This window comes from Protobothrops mucrosquamatus, unplaced genomic scaffold, assembly GCF_001527695.2.
Source record: "Protobothrops mucrosquamatus isolate PMUCROS unplaced genomic scaffold, P.Mucros_1.0 scaffold151, whole genome shotgun sequence".
NCBI lineage: Eukaryota > Metazoa > Chordata > Lepidosauria > Squamata > Viperidae > Protobothrops > Protobothrops mucrosquamatus.
The window spans coordinates 313,678-331,659 of record NW_015386516.1 but is presented as its reverse complement, the minus strand read 5'-3'; the positions used below and the strand labels follow the sequence as shown (position 1 = coordinate 331,659).

The window sequence follows — 17,982 nt, the reverse complement described above, 5'->3', positions numbered from 1 at the left end:
TATACTGTCAGTATGCAAGTGATTGTCATCTTTACATTTAGGCTGAAGAAATGACGTCAGTAAATGATAACTTGGCGCCAGGAAGCTATTGGAGTCTGTATGCAGAGGAACAAACTTAGACTAAGTCCCACTAACGTGGAAAGAGATTGGATTCAGAAGCTATCTAATTAAAGGAAAATAACTGCAATTTAGTTATTTTAGGCAGAACTATTTTGAGAGTCATCTTAAACCAGAGATGTCAAACTCGCGATGTCACGTGATGTCGCGCAACGTATCGGAGCTTTTCTGCCGTTGCCGGCAATGGGGTGGGCGTGGCTCCGATATGATGAAACCGGCCCGTGGGCCGGCAGTTTGACACCCCTGTCTTAAACTCAAAGCTATTGCTCAATGAACAGGTGGCAGTTGTGATTAGAAGTTGTTTGCACAGTTCCATCTTGTGCACCAGTTACAATCTCCCCTGGAACAGGATGTTCTCATTAGTCATACATGCCTTAAGCTCTTCAATCAGTGCAATACTTTCTACATGGGAGTGCCTGTGAAGAGCATATGAAAGTTACAGATAACCTAGAATATTGCAGCTCAGGTAGAAGCAGGCAGTTTCTAACTAGATCAACTAACCATTGATCTAGTTATATCTGGTAAAGTGATCTTCCTCTATCAATGGGGGAATTTGAGTTTTTTCCATTGCTGTTCTTCTTCTGTAGAGTTGCATTCCTTTAGAAATTTAAGTGATTTCCACCTTACTGGTTTTCAGAAAACTTAAAATGTGGCAATTGCAACAAGCCTTGAGGGTTGGATTGCTCCCTATGGGTGAGTCTGAGTTTTGGTAAATTAATTGATGATCCTGATACATGCAGAGATATTTTGATCCTTTAGACATCCTGTTTTTAATAGCAATAGCAATGCATAAATGGCAGGTATTCTTGTGTTTGCTACCCACCCACAGCTAATGGGATTCTGGTTAAGATACGTACCTCTCTGTATCCCCCACATATCTTTCATTCTCATTGCAAGGTATTGCTGTCGTTATGTACTTTAGCTTGTCTCCTTGTTGCTGCCACTGTTATTGTTAAACATGTTTCTATGCTACTGTAAACAAAATGACTGCTGGTACTCACAGAAAAATTGTTTCAGCATTGGTTAGGATGAGTCCCCACTTCCCTTTTTCACAGAACCAATTGTATGCAATTAACAAAAAAAACCCTTTCCCTTTCTATTTGTCCATGTTATACAAAACAACTGTCAATTCTAAAGGACTGTAATTTATTAACAGATCAAGTGTTATTGATCAGACTTTAAAGTACTTGTCAAATTATTTTATTATCCTGTGTAGTATGCTTCCTTTTCTGCCTCAGTGTGTGATGGCAACATGAGAAGGAGCCATGGTGGTGCAGTAGTTAGAATGTAATATTGCAAGCTAACTCTGCCCACAGCCAGGAAATTGATCCTGACCGGCTCAAAGGTGACTCCTTCCGAGGTCAGTAAAATGAGGACCCATATTGTTGGGGGCAATATGTTGATTCTGTAAACCACTCAGAGAGTGCTGTAAAGCATTATACAGTGATATATTAGTCTAAGTATACTGATATTGCTATGACTACCCATATATTAACAGCAGTCCATATTTCTGCAGAGAAAAATATTTTTCTTTTTCTATCTCTCTATCTCTTCCAAGTCTAAGAATTTACAGAGAACTTAGAGGAAAATGCAGGTGTAAATAGTTTACTCACCAGTACTTCCAATACAAGGGACATGGAATGTGAGTGTCATTACAGGGCACATGCTCCCCCGAGAAGTAGTGGCATTACTCCAAAACCTAATTTTGACTGGATTTTATTTGTATTAAATCTTAATTTATAGTTTAAATTTAATTCAATATAATTAATAAGTTTATAATGATATCATTAGTGCAATATCATGCACAATTAAAAAAATCACAACTTGGTAACAATTTTTGGAATTCTCACGGTAGCACTAATTTAGAAAATGAAACAGACTTAAAGAAACATTGAATAATAAACAATTTATAACAATATTGATATATATAATGGTAAAAAAAGAGAAAGTGAAGTTTTATTTGGTTAGTACCACTGCGTAAACAAAATTCTTTGGTAAAATACTTGTTTTTCTTTTCTTTTTTTGGAGAAAAAAAAAGCCCTTACACTGTATAGAGAACACATACAAGCAAACTTATATATACATATACTTTCATAAAAATAGAATACATCTTGGCAAAAATTACTTCCAGAATTTATTACCACCTTATACAGTGTTTTGACATCTAACACTTTTTAAAACCAAACTTGGTGTTTGGGGTAAGCAAGTTTTAATATAATTTTAAGTTTTTTAATCATCCCTTGAAGAAGAAAGTTGAATTTCCTTCTTTGCACACTTCACCAGATTTCCTGTTTCCAGTGCAAAAGGTAGCTGTTATTCCTAGCTTGTGCACCATATAAAGTAGCGATAAACTGTACTACTTTAGGGCAAAAGGGCAATTTCCATCCTGCATTAGGGCTTTGTTTCAGCTTTATTTTTCAGTCATGTGATAGATGTATTCCCTTCTGGAGAACAAATTGGCTGCTATTTGTATGCTCTGAGGAGGCTGGGCAGCTTGAAAAATCAACCAGTGGAATAGCTTGCCTTCAGAAGTTATGGGTGCCCCATCACTGGAGGCTTTAAAGAAGAGACTGTATAGCTACTTGTCAGAAATGGTATAGCATGACCAGGAGGTTGGACTAGAAGATCTCCAAGGTCCCTTCCGACTCTGTTATTCTGTTATTGCTGCTGTGCATTATGTGCAATCAACTGTCTGGGATTTTTGCAATTTGTCCTGCTTTTCTTAAAACCATATTTCAATTGTTACCAATTACTATCTTACCTTTGTGTCATATCCAGGAAAGTTATTCTTTCCACCAAGTGTTAAATATAAACTATTGTAATTATGCAAACATTTTTCGTTATTTTGTAAAAAAAACCACCCAAAAACTATATCATATTTATTTTTATACCACATTTTGTTTTCATGTTGGGGAAGAAATAAAAAACATCCTTACATGTTATTCTTTTAGCACTAAATTATTGCCTAATTACCATCGCTAACTAGTTCCAAAGGGTCGGCAGAACAATCTTTGGGAGGTGATTGCTCCAGTGTAATAAATAAAGTGTATGGTAAGATTCCAATGATTCATAGACTATAGCTATTTTTGTTCAAGATAGCATTATTGCAACAAGATTGGCAGTCAGAAATAAGAAACATAGCACCGTTTTCTCCCAAGTTGCATATCTACAACTGTTTAGAGATGAGACAGTCATTCTGGAAGTGGCGACACCCAGCAGGATGTATGCACGTGGTTAACATACTTTGATTATTTTGGGCAAAGCTTCTCCTAGTAAGAATAAGCAGACACAGCTATATAGACTATGAAAGTCGTCTGATATTCAATGGCTCCATCACTGCTATAAGACAGAGCTCTGACTCTCATCCGATATGTCTCTGGCTCTCGCAGAGGCCTTGTGGTATACACCACCCCCTTCAAGTTCTCATCTCTGAGTGAAAAGGGGATGCTCGTGTCCTCCTCGTTCACCATAAGGAAACTGGTCCTTGGGTGCATCACTCCATCCTCAGTGTAGGCAACTAATCGGATTAGATCCTGATTGGCAGCAATCCCAAATGGGAGAGATACAAGTTTGTATTCCAAAGCATAAGGGCTCAAGGCACATTCCAAGTGATTGGGCGGGCACTTCTTGAGGCACGATCTGAAAAGAAACAGTTGTGTATATCAGTCTCGAATGGTAAACATTTTCTACTATTATTTTTTACTTTGCCTTACTTTCTCAAAGCTTATCCACAGTTGTAAAATCCAGATCATCACTGGATTGACTGGACCCACAATATAGTTAAGTGATTGTGTTGATTATTTATATAGAAATAAATGAACAAGAATGTTGGCAGGTAAGTATCAGCTTTAAACAGTTTTGCCTGTTTCAAAACACGGCTTAAATAAAAATGTATTCAGATATACATGTGGAAAAGAAATGGAGGTACATTGCCCCTAGCAAGTCTGATTTGTGATAAAGTGAGAACATTTTGGAAGAAGCATTCTTATTTTGTACTTTTCATTGCTGTACTTCAGTTTACTATTTCTTATTTCCATTTTGCATTACATGTTTACCCGGAAATGGAATAATGTGACAGGAATGTATATATGTAAATTAAAATAAATGTATATTTTAAGTCATCACATTCAGCTTACCCAACTAAGAGACTTTTAAGTAGAGTGTTAAACTAACATTAAGCAGCATTTAATACAGGTGGCACTTCAAGGTTACATGTAGCCACTATTTCTTTACCAACTCTTCACAGTAACAACAGTGATTTAAAAAAATGTAACTTATAAATCCAGACCTTTTTAGGCCTGTAAAGCAAAGGAAAGCTGAAGTAAGAACATAAGCACTGTTGCAGTATCACTATTGACCACTTTGCTTAAAGATCGAGTTGTTGGTCCCAACTGCGCATGCTAAACAAGGATAATATGTACTTTTGTCTCTCTGTGTGTGTTATGCTCCACTGAAATACCAAATCACAAAGACTACCTGGGGAAAATACAGAGAAAAAGATAAAGCATACCCAGAAAGATCTCGTTCATAGTGTGGCGGGCAAGGAGTTTCTACACATTGATAGCTTCCTTTCATGTTAAAACACATGTGGTTCGGTCCACAGTAGATGTTCTTTTCAAGGCATTCATCTATGTCTGATATAATTGAAAAGGAATAATAATTTCAGATAGGCTGTTTGTTGATTTCAATTTTTTTTTACTTTGCATCACAGGTAAACAGCACCAATAGGGAATGACACAGACAGAACCATCATCGTCATGCATATAAATGAATATTTTATAAAATATATTAAAACATAAGATTAAAAAAAGAGAGAAAAGGCTAATTGTTACAAATTTTAATTCCAGGTGGACATTCATTTCCTTTCCCCCATGTCTTGCTATGATTTTGTTACAGGCTCTCACTGGAGAACCCAAAGAGTTTTAAATTAAAAAAAAAAATCTGAAAACTCTCTGTCCCTGAATTGTGATTCATTGCTGTCATTCTATTCATGCTCCTATTAGGAAATGTTCCCCTTTCCCTTTATATTCTTATATTCCCTCTTAAATGAAAAGGCTCCCCCTGCCCAGATGTGTCCCACTCTTATGTTCATCTATTGCCTAACCAAGGGAGGCAGCATTGTGCAAAGATATTTCCGTGGTCATGTGGGCCGGCATGCCTATACGCTGAGGTGCACTGAACACTGTTAACTTCCCACCAAAGTGGTACCTATTTATCTATTTGCATTTGCATGCTTCCAAACTGCTAGGTTGGTAGGACCTGGGGCAAGTAACAGAAGTCACCCTGTTGTGCAATGTTTGGATCTCAAATCTAGCTCAGCCTCTTTAACCACTGAGCCATCGCACCCCCTATATTTATATTCTTAGCATTGTGCAAAATATATAATTAGCTTAGCACTGATGCTCTTCAGTATGAGCAGGTAGGAACCCTGCCCTGCCTTAAAGACAACTCTTGGTAAACTTGAATGGGGGCCATTACTGAAACAATTAATCATTAAGATACTCACTATCTATCCTAATACCAACTGAAACATATTTCTAAGTCACTGATGAACTGCACTGATGGATTTTAATTTTTGTACTTTAATTCTTCCCCCTCTGTCAAGACATTTTCTTACCTTGACATGTTTTGCCATTGGGCATGATTCGGTAACCCGATGGGCAAAAACACCGGTAACTCCCTAAGGTATTCCTGCATTCATGCTGACACACACCTCTGTTCTCACATTCATCAATGTCTGCAAAAATTAAAAACAAACAAACATTAAGATTCTATGTTAAATGACAGGTTAAGAGAGGAAAGCTCACTTAAGGCAGGATTCCAAATATTAAATTCCAACACACAGACACAGACATATACAACTAGAGTATTGCTGTATTTAGACTGTTTTTTTTCCTTAGAAAATGCAGTTTAGCAAATCTGAGGAATCCTGTCACAATCAAAGCTTTTGAGGTTGACATGTAAAGCTATTTTTGAAATCCTTTCAACTATTAGACAAGGAGCCTCTTGTCCAATCCTTCAAAACAGAAAGCAAAGAGAATGTAAAGTTGATAACTGCTACCGTAGTTGTAAAAATGTCTGTCAGCTCCATAGTATGTCTGAAGAAGTGAGAAGACTCAAAGCCTGAGATTCAGTCAACACCGTTCTGAATGCTGGCAGAGAAGGACAGCATCTTCACTGCCAAAGTTACTACTGTCTTATATGAGCCAGGAGTGTAAAATATAACTCCCTAGGGGAAAGCCCTCATTGAGTACAAAAGCCTCCCTCATAATCCCAACAAGCTCTGCATCTTTCACTCAGAAAATCAGACAACATTATTCATCATAGATTTAGGAACTTTTGAGAAGAAACAACACTACTCTAAAATAGAAAACTATAACCTGAAGCATCTGGGCAATTTAGCTTGCTTTTATTTAATCTTTCTTCTAGGACAGTAGTTCTCAACCTTTTCTTCACCACAGACCTCCTTTAAATGCCTTTTGTGGCCATGAACCATGGCCATAGACCCCCAAGACTTAACTCAGGATTTAAATCATAACATTTCTTCAAGACTTTGTGGACCCCCTGTGACAGCATCGCGTACCCCTCAGGGGTCCGCAGACCACAGGTTGAGATCCACTGGTCTAGGATATGGATGCTCTGGCACCTAAACATTTTAAATGTTGGGCAAATGTGCTTCTACACACATGGAAAAAGTACCAATAAGACAATGCACTTTGTGTCACATCTGCTGCTTGTTTGGGAAGTTATATATTTTCCAATTAACACATGTAGACACATCCACTAAATAAACAATGTTCTTCTAAGAGGGGGAAGCTGGATCAGGTGGAGGTGGAGTTTAGGAGGTCAAACACAAGAGAGCGAAGTTCAATTCTTTTAAGCACTGGGTTCCAATTCAGACTAGATCTGAAACCAAAAAGTTCTGTCATGTTGATCGGAAATGGATCCCTTCATCTTCCTTTGAAGAAGGGGGGAAAGATGCAATTGCCAGAAATATCTTAAAATATCCTTTAATTTGAGCATAAAATGTTAATTGGACATGTTTTAAAAGCTCTTAATGAGGTGGAAGAAAGGGCCTATCAGCCTAATTTTAACATGCGTCTTTGGCAATTGTACCACACATTAAAATCATTGTTCTAAATGGCTGCATTGAAATATGAACAAATCCAATGTTTGAATCTCTCAGTGCTTTTGCTTTTTTTAAGCCACTCCTCCTCTCATTTCATCTTTCTTTTTGCATTCTCACAATAGGAAACAGTCTTCAGAATCAGTTATAGATATAAAACTAACAGAGCTAAACCGTGCAGATTTCACTTTACACCTGTCCTGTTTAGCAGCTGTTCAAAGTTATGACCACACTAGAAAAGTAACTTTGCAAGCAGTCCTCACCCTAAACATTGCAGTGGTGACATGACTGAGATTCAGGTGCTTCATGACTGGCAGGCATTTACAAGCATCTCAATGGCCTCTGGTCATGTGATTGTCATTCTCACCCTTCACAGCTGCCTTCTGACCAGTAGAATCAATGGAGAAGCCACCAATGAAATTGCATCTCATTTAATGGCCATGCTTGACTTCTTTAATGACCACAGCAGAAGAAGTGATGTCATAAGTCATTGTGATCATAGGAGGTTTCACCTGACAGCCACATTGCTTAGCTATGGAGTTTCCAGAACCAGCTGTAGTCAAGTGACTATTTGTACTTTCTTAAGTCCAATGTATATATATTTTAAAATAATAGTAATAGTATTTTGAAAAAAAGAATCTCTTGGTTTTGGTCTAATTCTAAGCAACGAAGATCCTGAATATATCTTGCTATCTTATTGTACTCATTTTTGGTCACCATGCCCAAAGAAGAACCTTTGAAAGTATCTTTCTAATCGGGCAGGAATAAATGAAGAAATACATTCATTCACGTAGACAGGCCTTCAGGGCTTTAAAGGTGACCTCTAACAATGACAAACAACCTGCCTTTGTTGGCAGATCCTAAGTGGAATGAGTAGCAAAAAAAAGAAAAAAGAAAAAGAAAGAATATGCATCATATGTACAGACATATACATACATACATATACACACATATACAGGTGTGACATTTACCTATACATTTGTTATTTCTTGCCTCATAGCCTTCAGGGCAAGGCTCTCTAACATTTCTTCTAGTCCTGGAGATGGGAATTCTGCTGTTCCTATACTCTGAGTAGGAGCTGTAGAGATTGGAGGAGTGCCTGATATATTGTTGTGGTCGATAGTTGTCTCTCATGGGGGAGAACTGAGCATAATTATAGCTATTGTAATAGGTGCCATAATTTGGGAACCTCTCCAATCCAGCGCAAGATTTGCCATCGCCTAATAAATGTTGTCCAGGAGGACAGATACACTTGAAGCTGCCGGGGATGTTGGCGCACTGATACGCACAAGGTTTAGGCACTTGTTCACATTCATTAATGTCTGCTCATGGGACATGATTCCAAAGCAACACACCGTGTAACAAGGGGAAGGAGAAAAACACACATAAACAAAAAAGACATAAAAACTCATCAGTCTGCGGAACACGCTAAAATTACAAATGTGATTCTAAAACCACAAAACATAGGCAGTACATGCATTAATCTTCTTGTGCAACAAGTGACGAAAACCCTGAGATCACCCTAGCTAAACATGCACACTTTTATGGCAAATTAAGTGATCTCTAAATACAGTGAACAAAACAGAGGCCTTGCTTTTCCTTGCTCTGGAATTTTTCAGTATTTTCTTAACATTTAAATTGTCACAAAGCTCCTGCAATGATATTCAGGTGTTCTCTAATACAAGACAGGGAGTATGATCCTGTGTAAATTGACCTGGTCATAATGGTACATTGAAGGAAATTTGTACCAATTTACATTCTAAAATATAGAAACTTTTGAATGACAACGAATTGAAACATATACTATGAGTGTACTGCACTTGAATCTGGAGAGAACTTTAAAGGAAGCATGTCACTTTTGTGTTAAAGATGTCTCATGCTTAAACGTCCAGATTTTATTTTGTTTATTTTCTTACTATGATTGCAAAAATAAAAGGCCACTTGAAGTGCTTGAAGCACATGAACTTTAAAGAGAGTATTAAAGTTGTATGTCAGCTTTTTCCCATATAAATAGGAAATGGGAGTGCCTGCTAGAGGTAGGGACCATTTATAACAAGAGTTCCCCAACCTTTCAAGGTTGACAGCCCAGAGCAGAAGTGGGGAAAGAAGGGATGGTTTTATGTGTGTGCACATGTGTGCACATGAACATCGGTTGCTCACGCGAGTGGGATCGTAAATGCCCGAGAGGCTTGCATGAGTGGGGCTAGGCACGCACACGCTCACATGCATGCATCGACCAGCTCGGTGGCCAATAAGCCGCAGCCTGCTAGTGGGCCATGGTCCACAAGTTGGGGACCCCTGTTTTATAGGGCACAGAGTTCCATCCCTGCTCCACTATGCCCATTTGAGGGAAAAATGTACCCCAATAAATGTTTAGCTTATGTGAATAGTTATATTTCCTGGGATGTTTCTGCATTTGTTCATGAAATTAGAAGCTGATGGGCTTTTTTCCCCCACAGTAAAGGTATTAAAAGCCCAATTAGTTTCCTTTGGAAACTACTAATTTCAAGAAGAACAGCACTTTGAGCTTCATTGGCAGCTACCAATAGCAGGTGATATGCAAAAGCGTAATATTCATATTTATTAGGGCTGTGAAAATAATCTGGATTCAAAGAGCATAATGTAATTTGGAGCACAAGAGGACAACACACATCCTATGAACTTATTAAAGGCCACCATATTTTTCTCAAGTTCACATGCTCCAAATCACGATTTTCCATTCAAATTCTTATCTATAGATGGCTCTAAAGTTTATTCAGTTCCAGATTCTGACTTACCCATGCAGGGTCTTCCAACCCCCTGGTATCGATAGCCTCTTGGGCACACACACCGATAACTTCCTTTTGAGTTTTCACATATCTGGTTGTACCGGCATTGGTGAGTACCGTCTCTGCATTCATCGATATCTGACGAGGAACACAAAATATTGGAGATAAGTGTACTTGCATTAGGAAATTTAATATCAGGTATTTCTTCTTCTTGATAAGAATATATATCTATAAGTTTGCAAAGCTTTCTTGAATGCTTTTTTTTATCAAACTTCAATTCTGAAATATTTATGTGTTAGTTATAAATATTTATTTATTAATCAAATTTATATGGCTGCCCATCTCATGGAAAGAGACTTTCTACTTAGTCAAATTAGTGCCAGATGCCTTCTAAGGAACGTGTGAATTACCTTGAATCTGCTCATTTTCATTGCTTATAATTCTTAAAAAGTAATGTCAGAATATTTTTCACCAGCAGGAAATGAGAAATAACATGGAAGAAAGTCGTGTTAGTCCATGTTATCAAAGAGTCAGAAATCTGATAGAACTTTTTCCGATTAGCTGCGGCTCATGAAGGCTCATGAAGTCTTTTAATAAAATGTGTTAGTTGAAAAAGTTGCTAGAGAGTCTAGATTTTTTTGTGACCATCATAGGTTCATGTCGTATTGATGATTATATTTGGTAATTATATCAATGATTCATGACTATTATTCACAAATATGATAGAAAAAGAGGGAGATAACTGAAGCTGCTTGTTCTCTGTTATACTCTGAAAATAATATGATAAATAAATGTACACACCTATACATGTTCCATTTTCTGCTTTGGTCATTCCACTTGGACACAGATCAATGCATTTATAGCCACCTCGTGTATTCTTGCATAACTGGTCAGGTCTGCATACATTTTGTCTGCATTCATTCACATCTTTTTATATATATATATATATAAAAGCAAGATGAAATTAAATAGTTAAATTTCACCATTGCCTCATTTGTTCAAAGGGCAATCTTTCTTTTAATTTTCTTTCATGTATTTTCTGCCTCCAAAAATCACCTTGTAAACATTTGAAATGTTTGTTCACAAAAATCTTTAGGTGGCTTCCTTGCCACCCCACCGTCTCCTCCAAAACAGGAGGGATATAGCATCTATTCTGCAAGTAGGGGACAATGCTTTCAGATTGAGCCAAGTTAGGAGAGTGGGGACGTTTCCCCACCTAGAGCATGGAGAAAGGGAATCACCACAGCTGACAATCTAAATATCTGAATGGAGCAGAATAACTGGAAAGGCTGCTATCAAGGCTGCTATCAGGACATCTCTCAGGGCTTTTATGTCTAAAAGGACCCATTCATCACTGAATCACATCTACTCTTTTGTAGGTAAATCGATCTTGAAGAGAAAAGGAATTAGGTATATGTACCCCCTTAACCTCATGAATTTCTCCAAGTACTTATTTTATTTAAACCATGCAGATTGCAAGCCCAGGAATAATAAATAATAATTACATCAACAAAGTGAAAAATTACACTTCAAAAAGCATGGAATACATTGTCTGAATGCTCAGAACCCACAGTATACAAGTATATTCAGGGACTGTTAAATTTCGGTTGTGCTGGGTAAAGTATTCAACCACAAGTGAAAAGCCATTCCAGTCCCACTTTGGATTGTGTCAAATTTGTACCCATGCATTTTCTGCCTTTCAGCTGATATCCTGGATCACATCCACAGTGGAAGCTTCCAATGGAGTTGAAGCAATGTTGATGACAAGGGTGAGACTCTTGGCATTCATTTACATCTGTTGAATAATAAAGACATTTTAACCTAGTTCTTTCCATCAAACTTTGTAGTGCTAGAAAACTACCTGGCACTTTTGCTTCCAAACAGAAGCAAAACCCAGAAGGAAGAAATGATGATTTCTATTCTGCTTCTAGCTTTATAACTGCATTACATCATAAGAGAGTGCATGTCTGTGCAGTTCTTTGTGGTTGCCTGAGTTTGCCATTTTTTTGCTCCTCTGTCTATACTGCAAGAAAATTCCTTATCCAGAGAGTCAATGCCCCTGTATCTCTCGTCACACAGAAACAACAGAGCATGTGCTTCTCCAGTGCCTATATTACAGACAAATACATGTAATCTCCATCTTATCATTATTGCACAAATATCCAGACCTCACAAGACAATTCTACACCTCCCTGTTGCTTTCAGGTGCCAATTATGCTAGAAGATTAATGTTGCCAGGTTTTATGCAGCAGCCCTTAAAATCCATCAGATGATGACCTATGCCATAAACTAGACTAAATAAGCCTCTAGTTCATCACAGAAGAGTGTTCTGTAATTTGATTTAGTCTATCACATACTAACTTTATACTCTTCTACATCCATTTAATGCTTCTACCCATCTTTTAGATTTTTTAGACTTATATATACTTTTTAGACTTATATATACTTTGTTTTTTAAATGAAAAAATGTTTTTAAAGAAATTGTCATTATTTTAGATTTTAATTGACTTATTGTACTCTTCTTTTGAGGGTCTATGACAGGGGTGTCAAACTGCCGGCCCGTGGGCCGGATGCATCATGGCGAAACCGCGCCCATCCCATTGCCGGCAATGGAAAAAAAGTTGCGATACATCGCAACACGTCATGTGACGTTGCAAGTTTGACACCCCTAGTCTATGACATCAAGCATGGACAAGTTAAAATGTTATTAGTAAAGAATGCACAGAAAGAGTGAGAAAATTATTAAAGACAAATTTGAATGGTGGAAAACACCTTCAAAATTACCAATACTTCGGCCATACCTGTTGTACAATACTTTGTATATTAGTAGAAGGAAAACAACCAATGTTCTTTGGTAACCAAAGCAAACCAATTTGAGGCTGGCAGAACTGGTTTTCCTTCCCAGGTTAATTGAGAAGTACAAAAAATCAGGACCATATATTAAGTTGCAGTTAATAAGATTTATTGCTTAAGGCAAAATAGACAAGAATCTAGTCAACTGATAATCAGCACTAAATTGGTGCTAGATAACAATCAATAGAATTCAAGGGGGATTGGATTTGGATCACTTATGGGAACATAATGACTCCAGACTGATTCCTCTCTTGACTCCACTCCCAGGCTCTGTCTTTTCTTCTCCTACATTAATATTCATTATAGCACAGGATTAGTGCAATCAAGCATTAAATCTGGGGTTGGAAGGAGTCCACTTCAGAAAATTATAGTTAGGCCTTAGAGGACATTGGATGTCCAGTCTGTTCTCTAGCCCAGGCCAAAATCATCTCTGATTTTCTAAAATAGAAAGAGCTAAAGACAACCTTAAATTGCCTTAGCTGTGGGCTGAGAATGTTATAAAGAAGTAGTATAAAAATCAATTATTGAGTCATGTTTATGCCTCAGGGACAGAATCATGAGTCTAAAACTTTGCCTAAGTTACTCCTGAATGGCAGCACAGACACCAAATGCTTTGAAATTGAAGACTGGAAATGTCTCATGAGAATGGTGCTATGTAATGATTGTTGAATTTTCAGCTCAATGCAGTTAAAAGGCACAAGTAGAAAATGTGAGATTGAAATCAGGGAGACTATTAATAATATCGAAGACTTGGAAATTATTAAAAAAAAAAACTTTTCAGAAAACCACATTGTGAGAAAGCAAAATCTCAGTCCATTTTATTTCAGTCTGTTCCTTACTATTCTAGGGAACACCTTATCCCCATGAAAGTATTATTTAATGACGCATTAGGCTCTTTAATGACAATGTTTAATGCATATAGTCATTTCCATACCTTGGCAACTCAATCCATCTGGTGTTCTTCTAAAACCAATCCCACACTGAATCACACAGCGATATGAGCCAATAATGTTCTCACAGTCTTGACCCACCAAGCATGAATGCCTCGCTAAGGCACACTCATCAATATCTGCATTAAATCACAATACAGAAGTATAATATAGTTTAAATGGCAATACAGGTTCTATTGAAGCATAAACATATCTCAATATATCATCATGAGAGAAGCAGCATCCATTTTCTCAGGAAAAGATAGTGTACAGAAGAAGCATAAAAGGGCTTAATCCAAGAAATTTGTTGAAGCTTATCAGTTATTGTGCTACCCTCTGGTCCTAGAGAAAACCATTTTATTCTTTTCAATCTATGGCTCCTTTACTCTCCATCATTGTTTCTGAGTCCCTAATTCCCTAATTAAGAGCAACAAAAAATTGCTCATGAGGTAGTAGAACTGGACTGGAGAAGTTATGGTGGTTCCTCACTCTGGAGAAGCTATTCCTTGGTCTCACCTAGATTTCGTGGACACTGATTGCCCTCCAAGAGATTTCAGAAAGTGATGCTTACCTTGACATGCTCTTCCATCTGCTGATATGGTAAGGCCTTTGGGACAGGAGCAGTAATAGGTTCCTACGACATTGTGGCATATATGGGGACATGGTTTTTGAGTTATACACTCATCTTCATCTAATGATAAAAAACACATAATAATTAACAGATAACTAAGTATGTAAATGTACAATCTATAGTCCAGCAGCTGCATAGAATCTGCTAGAGGTTCACCTTTCACTTCCCCAGATTCTATTCCTCACAAGCAAGAAATTTCCACAATGCTAGCAATGTTACAAAAGTAAAGAAAAGAAAGCACCATCATTCTGAAATTCTACCCATATTGAAGATGCTGTTTGAACTCACTAAAGATACTACCAAGTAGAAAGCAAGTCAATAAGGATAAAGAAACTTAAATTCAGTTTGATTTAAAAGAACATGTTATATGCTAACGCTGGGAGCTCAACATTCAGATGTGTTGTAAAAGCTAGTTTCAGCATTTCAGTTATAAATGCCAGTACATTTCCTTGGACAATGTTTGGATTTTTCCATCACTGAGAATAACCTTTTTTTGAATAAACATCTGTAAGGACATTTACACCAACAGTACTTTAGTATCTTTTTGTTTTGATTAGTGAAAGGGGAGAAAAGCAGTCCATGAAAGAGGAAGGAAAATTATTTGGTGTGCAGCAATTTCTGCAATGGTCAGGTTGCTGGGATCTTCTCACCTGAACAGTAGGGACCAGAAGAATCCAAACTAAACCCATGAGGGCATTGGTTGCTGTGGTCTCCTGTGGGAAAAGTGAATGGTTAATCAGATTTACACAAGTTGCTACTGTTATCATCAAATATCTTTCAGAAGACAGTTACCTCAAGATGGAAGGTAAAAAATAGAACTGATGTATGAAATGACATGGAAGTAGATTTTAACTACAGCAATCATAATGATAAAACATTACTTGATGATGGAGCAATTGCACTGAAAAATGACAGGTTAAGATCTTTCATTAGACTGTTTAACTGCTATCTGTCAAGGTTACCATATATTGCAAACAGTTAGAATAATTAATCAGTGGAATTGCTTGTTTTTGGAAGATATGGGTGCTCCATCACTAGATGTTTTTAAGAAGAGATTGGACAACCATTTATCTGAAATTGTATATAGGGTCCCTGCTTGAGCAGGAGGTTGGACTAGAAAACCTCCACAGTCCCTTCTAATTCTGTTATTCTGCAAATTCTCCATTGAGAAGACAGTTGGGCTAGTGGAATTTTAATTTTTTTTCTATTATGGCAATCCTTAATAGACTTGCTGTGTATCTTAGTTGAAAATGTTTCTATTCAGAACTAAAATATTTACCCAAAAAGTACACGGTGTGTCTCTATGAACCACATTTTAAAAATTAAGTCCAAAATAACATTTGTATTGAAGATGACTGTAAGAAAAGAACATCACCCCCAAACAACTGAAGCTACCAGGGCAAATGTCATGTTTACAGGAGACATTCTGTCTTCATTAGTATTGAAAAAAAGGTAACTTTCAATCTTTTAGGAAGATGCAAAAGGCCAGCGCGAATTAAGGAAATTTATGCTGGCCAATGACTAATTCACGTTTGGTATCCATTGCTCAAATGTACCCAAAATTGCCAGAATGGATTAGGTCATAACTTCTCAAAGGATGGTTGTATCTTGAAAAAACTTTATTTACAAAATAAGCAAAAGGTAAGATAGTAAATCTTTTATAAGTGCATGATTACTGCCAAAGATTTCTAAGTCTGTGTGCAACCATTATAAAGTCTTTTACTTGAATTGGTTTTATTTAGTTAAATGTAATTATATTAAGTTTTAGCATATGGATTGCCTCATTTTATTGGCTTTTTTTTACAGACAGTTTTTCACGTAAGATCTTATCTAAATTGTAAAGAAGGAAAAGGATAAAGCACATATTTTTGGTATAAATTGTGTATTGTGTCCTCAAAGTCCATACCTTTTGTAATGGAAGCATCAATTTTAAAAGTCAGAGCTTCTTCATGTGGGCTATATTCTGTTTTAATAGAAGAGGCTTGAAGTGTTTCAACCAGGAAAGGCATTTTCCCACGATTTTGATTGTAGGTAATTGTATGGTTCCAAGTGTATGGTATACCGATGCCATCTATGCTGAAGAGCCGAGTGGAGTAAGCATAAAGCTGACCAGGGCCTGTTTGAATGTAATCTTCTGTATAATCCTAAAATGAATATCACAACTTCAAATTGAAGAAACTGCTAACAGAACTCTCTTTGTTCAGCATGCAAAAATTCACAATAATCTACAATTAAGGAAGGGTTGCTGTTTAAAAGTTCAAATGATACTTATGTAGATTTGTGGTTTAAACAATTTGATCATATTAGTACTAATCCCAATTATTTGTTTTCCAGGGGGATGACATCAGTATTTTATGTTTAGTACAGGAATTAATGGCAAAAGCCAAACTTCCATGTTTATCTCTGACTTTTGGAATAAACTAGAAATGCACTTTATTGCACCAGACTAAAAAATGGAGGCTGTGGGTTTTAGCCCTTCCTTGGGCACAAAGCCAGCTGGGTGACCTTGGGCCAGCCACTCTCTCTCATTCTGAGGTAAGCAGGAAAGGGCAAAAACACTTCTGGGAAAAAAAACTTGCCAAGAAAACTGCAGGGACTAGTCCAGGTAGCCACCAAATTTGTCTACACATTTGAAAATATCCAGATTCCTTGCTACTAATTGTCCTGACAAAATATGCTAATCTACACTGGAAAGAAATTCAGCACTACCTTGAGGGAGATCAATACACAGAAGATGACTTACAATAAGGAACTTGTGTATTTTCTTTAAAAAGAAGAAAGAACACTATCTGGTGCTTTTACACCCAAACCCCAAAACAGTTCTCAAAGATTTATTTATCCTTTCACAGTAGCCAGTGTCCTAGCAACGTAATATGTCACCAGTGATTTATTTATTCCCAGTGGTTGGTTCCTGTTGGGACAGTATCCTTGTGCTATCCCTACAGTATTAAACCACATCCTCAGAAGACAGAAATGTTCTTGGTTACATGAGGAGTCAGATATCTCAGCACCTCCCTCTGCTGGAAATAAAGAAATATTGGTAGTTTAAAAAAATTAAGAGCAGGACTTGGAAGAAGCCTGAGGAAAGAGAATGGCAATAAAATAGGGCTTTTATAATCTGCCCAACAACTTTTGATTAATGTGGGATCTTCCCACGGCTGGAAAGAGCCCAAGTAAGTGAAGTAAATGAACATTTGATTCAGGAGTTTTCTATTTCTGTAGAAATAGGCACACTGCCTAGAGAGAAATATTGTACTAGATTTCGTTTCTGTTTTTTGAGAATTTAACACTACACTGTCATGTACTTATTTCTCTGTGCAAATTACAGAAGTGTACTTCAGGCTGTGTTCGTGATTTTTAGAATGCATACATCAATATTTTTCATTACAATTCCTTTTTAAGTAAGTTATGTGTAGTATATTGTGAACTACAGAACTAGATAAGCTTCAACACTCAGTGTTTGGATTTTAATATTTAAAGTTAAAAACAATTCTGAATCCTCAAGCCACAATTGTGCAATATTACATAGACAGAAGGCGTCATCATGGAAACCAGTGG

The 17,982-nt window shown here is 37.1% G+C and overlaps 1 protein-coding gene across 1 annotated transcript in view; it reads right to left on the bottom strand.

Moving 5' to 3' along the window:
* Positions 1–3,040: 3,040 nt before the first annotated feature.
* The window catches only part of HMCN1 (hemicentin 1), a 231,135-nt gene continuing 216,193 nt past the window's right edge, over positions 3,041–17,982 (bottom strand). The window contains exons 97-107 of the mRNA XM_015813311.1: positions 16,331–16,568; positions 15,075–15,137; positions 14,365–14,484; positions 13,799–13,933; positions 11,693–11,806; positions 10,813–10,938; positions 10,021–10,149; positions 8,215–8,565; positions 5,735–5,854; positions 4,628–4,751; positions 3,041–3,756 (exon numbers count right to left, since the gene is read on the bottom strand). Of these exons, the coding sequence (XP_015668797.1) occupies positions 3,387–3,756; positions 4,628–4,751; positions 5,735–5,854; positions 8,215–8,565; positions 10,021–10,149; positions 10,813–10,938; positions 11,693–11,806; positions 13,799–13,933; positions 14,365–14,484; positions 15,075–15,137; positions 16,331–16,568 (1,890 nt within the window). The 3' untranslated portion in view covers positions 3,041–3,386. The remainder of the gene's footprint in view (positions 3,757–4,627; positions 4,752–5,734; positions 5,855–8,214; positions 8,566–10,020; positions 10,150–10,812; positions 10,939–11,692; positions 11,807–13,798; positions 13,934–14,364; positions 14,485–15,074; positions 15,138–16,330; positions 16,569–17,982) is intronic.